The sequence below is a fragment of the Adiantum capillus-veneris genome, chromosome 18 (assembly GCF_014529385.1).
Source record: "Adiantum capillus-veneris isolate H3 chromosome 18, ASM1452938v2, whole genome shotgun sequence".
Lineage (NCBI taxonomy): Eukaryota > Viridiplantae > Streptophyta > Polypodiopsida > Polypodiales > Pteridaceae > Adiantum > Adiantum capillus-veneris.
Window position 1 is genome coordinate 23874048 of NC_140948.1, and position 15580 is coordinate 23889627.

At 47.3% G+C, this 15580-nt stretch overlaps 1 protein-coding gene across 1 annotated transcript in view; it reads left to right on the forward strand.

Annotated features, from left to right (window-relative positions):
* The window catches only part of LOC147435349 (uncharacterized), a 154541-nt gene that overhangs the window by 116354 nt on the left and 22607 nt on the right, over positions 1-15580 (forward strand). The window contains exons 7-8 of the mRNA XM_086488410.1: positions 31-98; positions 227-350. Coding sequence (XP_086344536.1) covers positions 31-98; positions 227-350 — 192 coding nt within the window. The remainder of the gene's footprint in view (positions 1-30; positions 99-226; positions 351-15580) is intronic.

Sequence of the window (15580 nt, forward strand, 5' to 3'; positions counted from 1 at the left end):
CATTTTGTGCTCTCTGACCGTTCTGTACAGATCAAGTACTTTTGAGCAAGTAGAAGTCTCGAAAAGTATATTTGGCAATGGGGCAGCTTACCTTACAGGTAAAATGCATGAATATGGCCTTCAACTTTGGCTGTGTATTTATCTCTGCGGTTTCAGATGTTCTCTGGTTTTCAAGGGAGATTCTGCTTGAAACAAAATTTCATTTTTTGAATGCGTGCATGGACAGATGGTATGTCGGTAACTGGGCAAATGGTTGATGGAAAGCTTTTGTCGGTAGCAGTTCCCCAGCGTGTCACTTGTAAGGTTGTTGAAGCTGAGCCTTCATACAAAGGACAAACAGCAACTCCAACGTGAGTGGATCATTAATGCGCTTTCCTTATGCATTTTGGGTTCTTTTTTTACACTCGCAATATTGTATTCAAAGATCCCATCCCCCCCCCCTCCCCTGCCCCCGCCCCCCTCCCCCCCTTTCCCTCTCTCGAAATAAAACAAGAGCTTATGCAAATGTCTTTTGAGCACCTGCAAGCAATGTGCTGCCAAAACTGTCTTGTGAAGAGGTTCAAAGTTCTAACTGGAAAAAAAGGGGGGGAAAATGCGCTCATCCCATAAGAAAAGATCCTAAATAATAGTCACACGCCCATCTTTGGCCATTTTGAAATAGCGGTTTCTTTTCCTACGGTTTTGGAAGGCTCTTCTGTATTCATGGCCAACTGAGCCCACCGAATATAGTTTCTCTCTTGGGTGCTCTGGACTATCAGACGTACTTCTATCTTGTCCTACCCATTCTTTGTGCGCAGCTCTTTCAGTCTCTTCGTGAGTTCTCATTTGGTGAACATTACGCTCAACGGTCTTTTACGATCGGTTTATTTGGTTCCTACATTGCATCATCTGAAAACAGGGCCAGTGCATGCAGCCTCTCCCCCGCCCCTTTGCCCCACTGCCTGCCCCCCCACTCGCCACGCTGCCCACCGGCTGGTTGTAGGCCGTCTGCCCTGCTGCCTGCTTACTTGCTGCAGGATGCCCCTCTGCCCGCAATTGCTGGCTGATCCCCACCCATCATTGCCCTCACCAGCCCTCACAGACACCATGTCCCACTGCTCAGCCCACCGCTGCTGCTAGTCCTCATTCGTAGCTGCCTGCCAGGCCCTTGCACGCGCTTAGAGAGGAGTTCCTATCAGATTGCTGCTCGCTGACATTTTAGCCCTGCCTCCGGATTGTTTGCTTACAGCCCTCCTATTGCAGGCGTTTTGCACAGTGTATCATCAGGTTATTGGCTGTGAGGATATGCTAGCTGTATGCTGATGTGAAGAGGTGTGTATTGATCTCCTTCGGCTTTATATTGATGTGAAGAGGTGTGCTTTGGCCTCTCTTGGCTGCGAGCAAGGGACACCTCAGCCTTTAGCACTTTGGCAACAATCGCAGGAAACTCCTTGTTTGCATAGCACATCTTTCTCTCTTGGGTTCTCGAGAACAGATTTCGAAATGTTTGATTCTCCAAGCATCTTCTTCTGACAAGACATTGGTGCTCAGCTGGTGGTAGTTGTGGGGCATAGGAGGGCGTCAGTCATCTGATAAATAACCATCCTCATGTCTTTTGGACGGTCTTCATGGAGTCCGGTAGCTCAGTTGCCAGCATCACATTTTCTTTAAGCACTCTTAGTGCGATCCACGATTAAGTGACTTGATTGGAGACTTGTTGTTGGGTCCGTAAGGTGGTTGGTTATATATATGCTTATGACAAAACAGCTTAAAGAGTATCTTAAGGCTTCTTTGGTCAACAAGTCTCATATCAGGAAGGTGGATATGGGAACAGGCTGTTCAGTTTGACACATCGTGTTACCATGGTCAGGTGGTTCGCCCGATGAGCGTCCATAGGTGATACAGGTAGCCAGAACATTCTCCCATTTAGTTGTTTCATGGCATCAGAGCCGGCTTGGCTACGAAATGGACTAGGTGCATTCTTGTGGATTTGTTTAAGTTGGACAATTTATTCTCATGCAATTATTGAAGAACAGATTGTTAGTTTGCTGAATTTTTCTTCTCACAAGTATGTGTACATGTGACTAATAGTGAGAAAAATTGTATTCAGAAGATACATATTCTATGTGCAGCCATTTTCTCATTTGTTCTGTTGTTTGTTGAAAACTTGTGGTTAGGGCCAACCAGAACCATGTTAGACATTTGATAACGTGCTTTATGTGCTCATTTTTTGTTTTTGCTGAGAAATCGGCAAAATTATTGAGAATCAATTTCGGTAAATTTGGGTCATATTGCTAGTAGTCACCATCAAAATTATCCACTTTGCATGCCTTTTCATACTTTGTACACAGCAAAAAGGTTATACTAGCAGCAAAGAGAAAATCTATTTGGGGGTGTGTTGGTGAGAGGGAGGGGGGGGGGGGGGGGGGGGGGGGGGGGGCATGGGCACGCACAGACACAGAGAGAGAGAGAGAGAGAGAGAGAGAGAGAGAGAGAGAGAGAGAGAGAGAAATGAAATGAAATGAAATGTTATATTAACGTCTTCAAAAGGCCAAAATGACCTATGAGACCAATCAGTTACAAAATAGTGAATCTAATACCATGTCTGGGTACAAAAGAACTAGAAAAGAACTAGAAGTGGAACAAAATACTACTACTACTAGTACAATCTAAAACTACGTGGGTGTAGCAGCTGATACAATAGGTACCCGGTAAACTGGATGTAACAGTGTGTGAAACAAAGATGGAAGAAATGGTGAGGATCCATCCTCATCTGCACTCTGGATGTCGAGAGAGTATGGCTCGAATCTTCTGTTGTAGTCTCCGTCGATGCTGTGTAGCTCCTCTCCTCAGTCGCGGTCGTTTGTATCTCTGTAGCTCCAATGCTCGGTCGATGAGAGTGCCAGTAGTGGTCGAATGAGTGTGGGACGAGCTCTGCAGTGGTGGCTGCTCCTCTGGTTGTCCCATATCTAGTGAAAAGAAATCTGTAATGTGTCTCTTGGACTGCCTCTCTCTAGCTCTCCCCAGTAAAGTGTCTCTATACCTGTGTAACTCAAGTAGATATAGTCCAAGACATCTCTGATCCTCATAACTCATGACCCTAGATAGAGGACCAAAACCCTCTCTGAATAAGCAGTGGAAACGCCCCTGTATCTCATAGAACACTGTGCAATGACATATGTAGTGCAACTCTGTCTCTGGCTCTCTCTGGCATAATCGGCATATCCTGCTGTCTGCTGGTATCCCTCTGAATCTACCAGTCTCAATCTCGAGCTGATGTGAGGATGTGCGTATCTGACCAATGGCACAACGCAAACCATGAGACATATGTGTGTCCATGTAGCTGGGTCGAATCACAAACCCATCTCCTGTGAGGTGGAGAAGATGCTCTCTATAGAAAGCCATCTTCGTGCTCAACTCTTGAGGCGGCTCTATCCATGTCCTCCTGGTGTCGAGCTGGATCAGGTCCTGACGAATGAGTCTAGTGATCTCCACCCGTGTAAGAGACAGCGAGGGTGCCTGAAGAGAATACTGGAAAGGGGGCAACCTGTCCATGGTGAAGCCATGCGTCTGAAACCATGAAGTCATCTGTGCATACCAGCATGAAGTGTCCCCCTGTAGAGCTAACTGTCTGGAAGACTCAAGGGCCAGTCTAGCATATCTGTCTCTAGTAGTATCCCATAGGCTGTGCACAAAGGACACTGATCTGGTAAGCGCCTCAATCTCCATGGGGGGGGCAGCTAGCTCTGCTCAAATGATCGCGTGAGGTACGGAGGCCTTGGCTCTAATCAATCGGGAGATCATAGATACCAAGGGCCTCTCCATACGTCTCCAACCATCCTGGCCTACAGAAGGTCCCCATACCTGTACCCCATACATCATAGCTGAGGCTACTAAAGTATCAAAGAGCCATAACTTTGTCCGAGGTTCCTGGAACTGAACCTGCGAACACATCCTCTCCAAGCCTCCCAAGGCCGCATAAGCTCTGGTCAGTCTAGTCTCTGCTGCTCTCCCCAAAGAAAACCTCGGCCCAGTGAAGACTATCCCAAGGTAAGTGTATGCATCTGTATACTCCACAATCTCTTGACCATACGTGAAGGTCGGTGCCGATCTCCTGATCCACTGCGGTGTGGTGTTAAACACCATGACCTTGGTTTTACCAAGGTTTACAGACAATCCACTATCCTCTGCAAAACTGTGTAATGCATCCAACTGTCGCTGCATACCCTCTGGTGAGTCAGAGATCAAGACAATATCATCAGCATATAACAACAATGGGATCCACGTCCCTGCCAGCTGGGCACCTCTATCACCCTCTCTGTCAATGTAATCAGACACCTCATCAACATACATACCAAATAGAGTAGGAGACAATGGGCAACCCTGTTTCACCCCGATAGTGGAGTGAACTAAGTCAGATATCCCCTCTGGGGTGCGTACATGTCCCATCACTGATCTGTATAAAGCCATAATCCCCCAAATCAACACTGTGGGCACCTCCATCTCCTGCAGTCTGCGCATCAGTCGAGCTCTCGGTACCATGTCAAATGCTTTGCGGAAATCCACAAAGCTACAATAAATCCGTCTCCCATGTGACCTGCCCTCCTCAATGATAGCTCTGAGTGTCAGAATATGGTCAAGAGTGGAGAAACCCCTCCTGAAACCTGCCTATCCCTTTGCCCGTACACCCTCACCCTTTGCCCAGTTACTCAACTGCTGCTCAATAATGGATGCATACAATCGTGCCAGTGTTGTCCAACCATAATAGTGCGGTAATTTCCAGGCTTTGTAGGATCACCTGCCTTGAATATAGGCACAATAGTAGACAACCTCCAAGTCTCAGGTAATCCCTCACACAAGGCACGATTGAACAACACTGCAAGAACCTCCATCAGCATATCCCTAGCATGTATAAAGTGCTCCGCTACTAGACAGTCATGATCGTAAGCCCTCCTGGTCCTCATCCTGTCAATGGCTCTCTTTACCATCTCAGTGGTAAAGAAGGTGCTCGTAGGTGGACATGGCTCTGTAGGATCTGGAAGGGGATCCTGCCCAGGAACCGTATATAACGATGTCGCATACTGGCCCCACACATCAGGAGAAGTAATCACTGGGGGAGGGGAGTGCCCATGGAAGAGTCGCCATGCCTCGCCTGAGTCTCTACTCAAGAACAACTGATACAAGTCTCGCTCCATCTGGGCCAGGTAAGCTCGTTTCTTCTTTCGCACAAGGCGCCGGAAAGCAATCCGCGACTGTCTGTAGGTGATGACTCCTAAATGAAGATCCCTCTGAAGCTGGGCTCTCATCTCTCTGCACTCCTCATCATACCAACTATTCTGGGGCATGCTCCCAGAATGTCGCCTCCGATCCGGTTGAGTGTGTGGGTATGCCTCTGATGCTGCATCATGTAGTGTCTAAGTCAGTAAAGTAGTGCACTCCTCTACTGAGAGGCCTGGAGCAACTGTGCATAGACGATCCCAGATCGCCTCTGTATAAACCGAGTCAGTCTCTTGTGTAAATGTATAACGGGTGTGTGACCTGCCTCCTGATTTCTGGGCTGTACTAAACTGAAAAGATACGGACAGTGTCAACAGAGCATGATCCACTGCTACGCCCACTGGTCTGGCTCCCACTGTGAAATCCTGAATACAAGGAATAAAGCTCGGCTGTGTCATAACATAGTCCACTGTACTGGCCCCATGTCTGTGTGGAAAGCATGTGAAGCCTGCTGCTCCAGGAAACCGCTGTAAGCCATTAAGTATGGCTAGCCCATGTGTAGTCGTCATCTCCGTGAGGTATCTCCCATACTCAGTCTGCTCTCTGTCATGTGAGCATCTGTCAAACCCCAGCTCACCCACATCCAACTCTCTAAGCATCTCATCTGAAGTGTCGTAGAAGACTGTCTGATAGTTGCCCGTTCGAGCATTGAAGTCTCCTAGGAGGATGATATCACTATCCCTAGAAAACTCCCATATATCATCATCTAGAATTGAGAAAGGCGACTGCCCTCTGGATACAGCATATACTGACGTACTGGGGGGGAAGTAACATATAGCAATATATAGAAATCGACCTGTGTCAGCTCTCAGCCTCACCCACATGTATCTAGCCTGATCATCTCTCCGTACAATATGTAGTAGTGGCTGTAGCTCCTCCCTAAACAACACTGCTACTCCTCCTAAACCTCTACTCCCATGCTCAGATCTCGTGACTGTTCTGTGGGCTGTCTCCCATTTGTATCCCACCACATGTGGCAACAGTTGGCCAGGGGCCTGGTGAGTCTCTGAAAAGAAAACAATGTCCTTGTCTCTGAAACTGTCCTCAAAGGCACCAACATCCAACCTCATAGACCCATTACAATTCCAAGTCGCCATCCTCAATGTGGTCCCATAGGTCTCGCACCGTCATGTAGAGCGCCGCTCTACAATCACCACCCGACCATCTCTGTAAAAGGCCATCTTCCCCTTCTCCCTTGCCGCTTGAATCTCGGGCATTACTTCTCTCATATGCGCAAGTTGTGAGAGAGTGAGGTCATCGCCTAAGAAAATACCTGTCTTCTTGAGAGTAGGTCTCTTCCTCAAGAATTCCTTCTTCTCTTCCAATGAAGGGAAGCGTAGTATGAGAGCTCTTTCCTTTGAAGATTCTCCGGGGCCCTCACTCTTCTTGCCCACTCTCCATGCCTTTGTGTGTGAAGGCTTCTCCACCCCCATCATTGATGTGAGGCTTGTGGCCTCTTTTTCCACATTGTTTATGTCCTTGAGGCCGGTTACCCTCACATGTAGAGCCCGCACCCTCCTTCTTTGTTCCTCTTCGAGGGTCATGTTGATAAGAGTGGGTGTACAAGGAGCTTCCTTACCTTTCCCTTTCTTGAGAGAGAGAGAGAGAGAGAGAAAATGAAATGAAATGTTATATTAACGTCTTCAAAAGGCCAAAATGACCTATGAGACCAAAAAGTTACAATTGGTGAATCTGATACCATGTCTGAGTACGTCTTCAAAAGGCCAAAATGACCTATGAGACCAAAAAGTTACAATTGGTGAATTTGATACCATGTCTGAGTATGGAAATTACCAAGTTACAAAGTAACCAGGTTACAAAGAACTAACACCAAAACACTAAGACACTAAGGAAAAAGGAAATAGGGGGGGGGGGGGGAAGGTGGGTTGGTGGGTTCAGATGAAATCTCTCATCGGTCGTTGTCGGATCTCATCGACTTCCTCCATGGTCAGAACTCTGGTTGGGCGTCTTGCATGTCGAGTTAGAGTGATCTGTATCTTCTGTTGCAACCTTCGTCGGTAGTGGGAGACCCCCCGAGGTCGTGGACGTCTAGATCTGCCAAGTTCAGTGGCTCTGTCAAGCAGTGTACCTCTAGTATGAGTAGGCTGTAATGACTGCTCCGTTTGCTCTCCTTTGTCTGGTGTAAAGAACTCTGTGATTCGTCTCTGAGACTGTCTTTCCCTTGATGTCCTCAGCAAGCTCTCCCTAAGTCTGTGCAGCTCTAGCAGGAACAATCCAAGACACTTCTGATCCTTGTATCTCATGACTCTAGAAAAGGGTCCGAACCCTTCTCTGAACAAGCAGTGGAAGCGTCTGCGTATCTCATAATATGCCGGGCAGTGGCATGTGTAGTGCAGTTCTGTCTCTGGTTCTAAGTTACATAGGTGACATATCCTGGCTCCAGCCGCCGGCACCCCTCGGAATCGGCTAGTCTCAATCTGGAGCTGATGCGAGGATGTGCGTATCTGTCCATTAGCACATCTTATCCCATAGATAAGTGTGTATCCATGTATGTCCATGTATGTCCATGTATGGTGGCCTAGTCACAAAGCCGTCCTCCGTGAGTTGGAGAAGATGCTCTTTGTAGAAGGCCATCTTTGTGCCCCAACTCCTGTGTCGGCTGTATCCATGTGCTCCTGGTATTTAGTTGAATCAGATCCTGACGTATGAGCCTGGTGATCTCTGTCCGTGTGAGAGACAAGGAGGGTGCATCCAAGGAGTATTGAAGCGGAGGTAATCTATCCATATTGAGACCATGCAACTGGAACCATGATGCCATCTGTCCATACCAACATGCTATATCGCCTTGTAGAGCTAGTTGTCGAGATGACTCCAAGGCAAGCCAAGCGTATCTGTCTCTGGGGAGATCCCATAAACTGTGCATAAAGGAAACTGATCTCGTCAGTGGCTCGACCACGAGGGGGGGGGGGGGGGGGGGGGGCGGCGGCTAGCTCGGCTCGGATAATCTCATGTGGTACTGAGGCCTTAGCCCGAATCATCCGAGCGATCATAGAGACCAGAGGCCTCTCCATACATCTCCATCCATCTGTATTACCAGATCTCCCATGGTGGTCTACTGAGGGTCCCCATACCTGAACTCCAAAGAGCATAGCTAGAGTCACTAGAGTGTCAAAGAGCCATAGCTTTGTTCGCGGATCCTGAAACTGAACCTGCGAACACATCCTCTCCAGTCCTCCCAAAGCTGCATATGCTCTCGTCAGTCTAGTCTCTAATGCTCTCCTTAGTGAAAACACTGGTCCACTGAATACTACCCCAAGATAGGTATATGCATCTGTGTACTCCACAGTCTCCTTGCCATACATAAATGTGGGTGCCGACCTCCTGACCCATTGTGGTGTGGTGTTGAACACCATAACCTTGGTTTTTCCCAGATTGACCGACAATCCACTGTCGCGAGCAAATGTATGCAGAGCATCCAAATGACACTGCATCCCCTCTGGGGAGTCTGAAATCAGCACAATATCATCAGCATATAATAACAGCGGAATCCATGTCCCTGCTAGCTGGGCCCCCCTGTCTCCCTGCCGCTCTACATAGTCTGAAAACTCATCCACATACATCCCAAAAGGAGTCGGGGATAGTGGGCATCCCTACTTTACTCCAATAGTGGAGTGGACCATGTCAGACATTCCCTCAGTGGTGCGTACCCGTCCCATCACTGTCCTATATAGAGCCAGAATACCCCATATCAGCTCTGTAGGCACACCCATGTCCTGTAGTCTGTGTATAAGTCTGGCTCTCGGCACTGTGTCAAAAGCTTTGTGGAAATCCACAAAGCTACAATAGATTCTCTTGCCATGGTGTCTACCCTCCTCAATAATAGCTCTGAGTGTCAGAATCTGGTCAAGAGTGGAGAAACCTCTCCTGGAACCTGCTTGCCCTGGTGCTCTTATTCCCTCTCGCTCTGCCCATCTATTGAGCTCCTGCTCAAGGACGGATGCATAAAACCTAGCTAATGTGTGGCCAACCATGATGGTGCGATAATTCGCGGGAATCATGGGATCTCCTGACTTGAAAATAAGCACAATCGTAGACATACTCCAGGTCTTCGGGAAGCCTTCATACATGGCTCGATTAAACATCATAGCGAGGAGCTCTGCAAGCATATCCCTGGCATGGATGAAGTGCTCTGCTACCATACCATCATGATCATGCACTCTCCTTGTCTTCATCTTGTCAATGGCTTTCCTTACCCTCTCGGCAGTAACGAAAGAACATGTCTCTGGGCATGTCTCTAGTGGGTCCGGCAGAGGTGGTTGCCCTGATGCTGTGTAGAGAGATGTGGCATATTCCCCCCATGTCTCAGTGGAGGTGACCGCGGGTGGTGGTGAATGCTCGTGGAATAGCCTCCATGCTTCGCCTGAGTCCTGACTTATAAATAGCTGATATAGATCCCGCTCTAGCTGAGATAGATAGGCCCTTTTCTTTCGTCGCACTAGGCGGCGAAAGATAATCCGTGATTGTCGATGTGTGGTAATACCCGTGAGCACTTCCCTCTGTAGTTTGATCCTCGTCTCTTTGCACTCCTCATCATACCAACTGTTCTGGGGCATGTTCCCAGATCGTCTCCGTGTGGGCTGGCTATGGGGTATGCCTCTGATGCTGCATCATGGAGCGTCTCTGCCAAAATCTGAGTGAGTTCATCTAGTGGCCGTCCTGGCTCCTTGGTGCATAGCTGCCTGTATATCTCATCCATATACACAGAATCCGTCTCCCTCATGAAGGTATACCGAGTGTGTATGGGGACCCCACCTAATGGAGTTGTGCTGAACTAAAAGGTCAGGGTGAAAGACACGATAGCATGATCAACTACTACTCCAACTGGCCTAGTGCCCACCATGAAATCTTGAAAGAATGGGATGAGACCTGGCTGGGCCATAACATAATCCACTGTGCTTGCACCATGTCGGTGTGGAAAGCAAGTAAAACCTCCAGCTGTCGAAAATCTTTGTAGGCCATTCACAATGGCCAATCTGTGTGTGGTTCCCATATCTATCAAGTATCTACCATACTCAGTGTATTCCTCATCTTGTGATAGTCTGGATAGACCCATCTCTGTGACGTCCAGCTCCCTGAGCATCTCTTCGGAAGTATCATAAAATATTGTCTGGTGGTGGGCAGCCCTAGCATTGAAATCCCCTAGTATGATAATGTCACCATCCTTGGAAAACTCCCATATGTCATTATCCAAAATAGCAAAGGGGGATTGTCCTCTAGGTGATGCATATACTGACGTACTAGGAGGAAAGTAACAAATAGCAATGTAGAGGTATCTGCCCGTCTCTACCCTGAGCCTCACCCACATGTACCTAGCCTGTTCATCCTTGCGTGCTATATATATCATTGGCTGCAGTTCCTCCCTGAATAGAACTGCCACTCCCCCTGAGCCCCGTCCTCGATGCTCCAATCTGGTCTCTTGTCTGCAGGCTATCTCCCATCTATATCCGCTCACCTGTGGCATGGATTGTCCCGGTGCTTGATGCGTCTCAGAGTAGAAAATGATGTCTCTCCCCATAAAGCTATCCTCAAAGGCCCCTACATCAAGACGGAGTGACCCCTTACAATTCCAGGTTGCCATCTTTAGTGTGGTCCCATAGGTCTCGCACGTCATGCGGGGCGTCGCTCCAATATCACCACCTTTCCATCCCTGTAGAAGGCAATCTTCCCTTGCTGCTCTTATTTCCGGCATTACTTCTTGCATATGAGCAATCTGCGAGAGGGTGAGGTCATCTCCAAGAAAGATGCCCATCTTCTTTAGAGTCGCTCTCTTCTTCAAGAAGTCTTTCTTCGCTTCCATGGAGAGGCAGGGGAGAATGAGTGCACTTTCCTTCGAGGTTTCTCCGTTGCTCCCACTTTTCTTAGTGCCCACTCTCCAAGCCCTTGTATGGGTCTGCTCGTTGACCCCCACCAAGGTCATGAGTTCTTTCACCTCTTTGTCTACATTATCTTGGTCTCTGAGGCCACATACCCTTACGTGTAAGGCCGCACACGTCTCCTTTGCTCCTCTTCGAGTGTCAGGTTGATGATGGTTGGTGTGGGGGTGGGAGTTATTTCCTTGCCTTTCCCTTTCTTGACAATCTCGATCCATTTTTCGGCCTTTTTTGCTTTCTGCTAGGTCTTTGTGATGACATCTACCCATGAGGTCGTCATTTCTTTTTGTTGCTCCCCACCTTCTTTGATGGCCCATACTTGTTCCTTGATCGTGTTAAGCTCTTCAATGACAGAGGGTTGAAGTTCTCCCTCTTCGAGGACATTCTGCGATCGCACCTCTGCAAGCTCTTTCTTGAGTAGTGCTCTTTCTTGAGTAGAGAGAGAGAGAGAGAGAGAGAGAGAGAGAGAGAGAGAGAGAGAGAGAGGGAGGGAGGGAGGGAGGGAGGGAGGGAGAGAGATGAAATGAAATGTTATATTAACGTCTTCAAAAGGCCAAAATGACCTATGAGACCAAAGCGTTACAATGTGGTGAATCTGATACAAAGTCAGAGTAACAAAATGACAAAATGAGAGAGAGAGAGAGAGAGAGAGAGAGAGAGAGAGAGAGAGAGAGAGAGAGAGAGAAATGAAATGAAATGATATATTAAGGTCTACAAAAGGCCAAAATGACCTATGAGACCAACTGATTACAATGATGACAATGATGAGAGAGAGAGAGAGAGAGAGAGAGAGAGAGAGAGAGAGAGAGAGAGAGAGAAATGAAATGAAATGTTTTATTAACGTCTTCAAAAGGCCAAAATGACCTATGAGACCAAAGCGTTACAATGTGGTGAATCTGATACAAAGTCAGAGTAACAAAATGACAAAATGAGACAAATCAAAGTACATGAGGTAGGTGTTCTGTGTGTATCCATGAAGAATAAAAGTTCCAATAGTAAAGATAGTATCTTATGTGATGGCTAGGGGATGAGGGGAGTGATACGTGGAGTGAGGGGATGGAGCTCTAGATCTAGTGAGAAGATACAATCCTATATGCTGAGGGGAGGTACAATCATGAAGAGAAAAATGTCATCGTAAGTCTAGCGCCATCCAGTACTATAGTCAGGGTGTAAGACATGATGCATGGGTGGGTAAGGTGTGAACAATGCACCCAAGATGGCGGTCGGATCTACAAAGGCTCAGATGCGCCTCTTCTCTAGAGATCTGTAGTAGCGCTCTTGAATCTCTTGGATCTCTCTCTAATGTAGTCGTGGTGTCCTACGTCCATGGGCACGTGACCTTTTGCGAGCTCGAATCTCCTCGACCTGCTATAGAGTGACCCCTCTCTGTGTTGTTGGGGGTGTTGTTGTAGTGGTCCGCTGAAAAAATTCTATGAGCTATGTCTGTCACTCATCTCTCGTGGTAGATAGTCTATGAAGGAGAGAGTCACGATGCCAATATGCCTCGAAAAGGAAACGGCCCAGCTGTCACTGGTCTCTGGACTCGAGAATCTGGTGTAAGTGGGCTGCCCTGCAAACAATGTATGATATTTTCCTCTGATCTCCTCATATGCTCTACATCTGCATACATAGTGCTCCTCGCTCTCAATCTCCACTGTGCGAAGGCGGCAGGTTCTCTCTGCTCTTGAACAAGTGCAGCTCTCCCTGCCTCAATCCCTAGCTGGTGTGAAGATACTCTGAGCTGTTCGATGGTTGCATGTGCTCTATGTGGCATGTAGACATCCATGTACCTCGGTCTTTGGATGAAGCCATCTGCTAGAATGGTCAGAAATTGGTCTTTGTAGTGCTGTCTCTTCGTGGGGAGAGGCTCTCTGGGTGTGATCCATGTCGCTTGGATATATAGTTGCCAAAGATTTTGCTGGAGTACTCTACTCTGCTCACTGTGTGAGGCATGTGTGTGGGAGTCGGGGTCATAGTGGAAAGGAGATAGGTCAGTGATGTCCAAGCCATGAGATGTGTAAACCACTGCAACCGGCTCGTAGGGCGGTAGACTTTAGCTTTCACTCGATTCTTTACTTGATAACGTTACTTGAACTTTACGACACAGAGGAACTTACGAATAAACATGTGACTAGAATTAACACTTCACACAAACCACGACTTGGTAGCTAGAGCGCTCCCAAGTAGACATCGACACCCTGTAGGCCCCTAAGGCTGGCGCCCCTTTCGGTATTTTTTTATTCTTATTGTGAATAGAGGATCCAAACACTTTCACCTATCTCTCAGCAAGCTGTCCAAACCTGTCCATGGCTGTAATTGCAGGTTTTTGACCCAATTTCGCCAACATAATGGCGCAAAAACCTCTGTAGGTCAAAAGTACACGTCAAGGACACTTTCCCTTGCGGTTGGGAAGCTTTCCAGTGAGCTGCAGGTCAATTTCAGGGTGCTGTAATTCCCTGTTTTGACACATTCAGGTGTCCAAAGTCTTGTTTAAGCATCCAGAGGTTTTCTCGAGGCTCCCCTGGCAATGCCCCGCAGTTTAGGTGCAAAACCCTAAACCGGCAGAAGAACACAGCAGGCAGTAATTTTCTGTTTTGGATCGTTTTTTGTCTACGCGTCTCTGGTGCTCCCGCACGCAATGGGACAAATCCCCTTTGAAACGGACGAGTTTCCACTTGGAAAAACTCTTCGTTTTTGCAATCCTTCGCGATGGAACTGTGCGTACCTGTGGGGGATTAGCAAAGCTAATCCGGTTCTTGTACAGAAGGCTCTTGCCTTGGCAAACGCACATAAAGCCCCCAGAACTGTACATGGTCATCTGAGAAGCCCAACTAGTGGGGCATTACCATATGTGCAAATGGGAGAGAGAGATGCACGAGAGCAAATCATCGCGCTACATAGAGCAAGGGAGAAGGTAAGATTTTCATTAAAGCTGTGATGACCTACACCCACTACTCTCTCTCTCTCTCTCTCTCTCTCTCTCTCTCACACACACACACACACACACACTGTAGTCACTTCTGAGCCAAAAATCATCCTCCTCTCTCAAAATGGGCACCCCCTCTCCTTGCAGACTTGGCAAGTGAATCTGGAGCCGCCATGTGTCGCTTATGCTTCTTTTGAGTTAGTTTCCTAGTATTCACCAACTTATAAGTGTAGCCTAGTACCCACCAACTTATAAGTGTAGGGAGAGGCCTAAATGACTTTGAATTGAGCCTAGACACCCTTTTACTGCTCGGATTCCAGTGTTGACTGGCCCAACCATCTCGTGGCGACCATCCCTTCCCGACTGCGGGTGAAACTCTCGGCCGTTTCACACTGGCCACACAATGTCCGGCCATTTGTGACTTCAAAAAGAGGGTTCCAAAAATTAAATAAAAATCAAAGGAAAGAAACCAACAACTAAGGTTAGTGGTTGCCACAGCCTTGTGATAAACCCCCTTCTTGAAATCACAAACGTCCTCGATTGCATGCCAAATATACATGCCATAATTGATTTAGTGCGATTGCACCCTTTTATTATCACATGTATCTGCAGGAAAGGTCATGAAACATAGATACAAATGACTTAATGAGACCTTCATACTTTTGTCATTTCATCTACGATAGAAGTGAGCATAATACCCTTGGCATTTATAGAGCAGTGTCCACTTCTATTGCATTGAATCCATATGTACATTTGATGCGCTAGCTCCATCATTACCCCTCCTTTGAACACGTTGAGTTGGGGCATACGTAGGCTGTAACCCAAAGGCCTCAAGGTAAAGCTGCAATACATTTGGTGACTCTAGCAGTTAACACTCTTCCATCCACTTTGCATCTATAGGTGGATAGTCCTTGAACTTCACCAAATATCGTCACCAAGTACCAAGATCTCATCAAGTTCCTCAAATTTTGGTCGATCCTCATCTGGCAGATCTTCTGGCTCATCACCCACAAAGGTTCTTAGAAGACTCACGTGAAATGTACATTATGAATCTTCCAAGTGTCAGGAAATTTCAGTCTATATGCAACATCGTTGATCTTCTCAAGTACTTGAAAAGGCCCATAGTAATGCATGCTAAGCTTTGGAAACAACCTTTCCTTTCCCTTCATCTTCTTTAACCTTGCCTTTGCAAACCGTAAAAGTACCCAGCTACTAGGTGAAAATAACAATTCACGACGGTGACGATCAGCAGCCCTTTTCTGCTCTACCTGAGTCTTCTCCACGGCAAGCTTGATCTTCTTATACATTTCATCCATATTCTCTACATAACGATCTGCTTCGAAGATCTTGTCCTTTGTGTGCAAAATGGGAGGAGCCTTTTTGCCACCCTCAACAATGTCAAAAGGTGCCTTGCCTGTTGACGAATGCACCGTATTGTTGTACGCATACTCAAGCATCGGTAGATACTGTTCCCACTTGCCCTTATTATCTGATACATAACATTTCA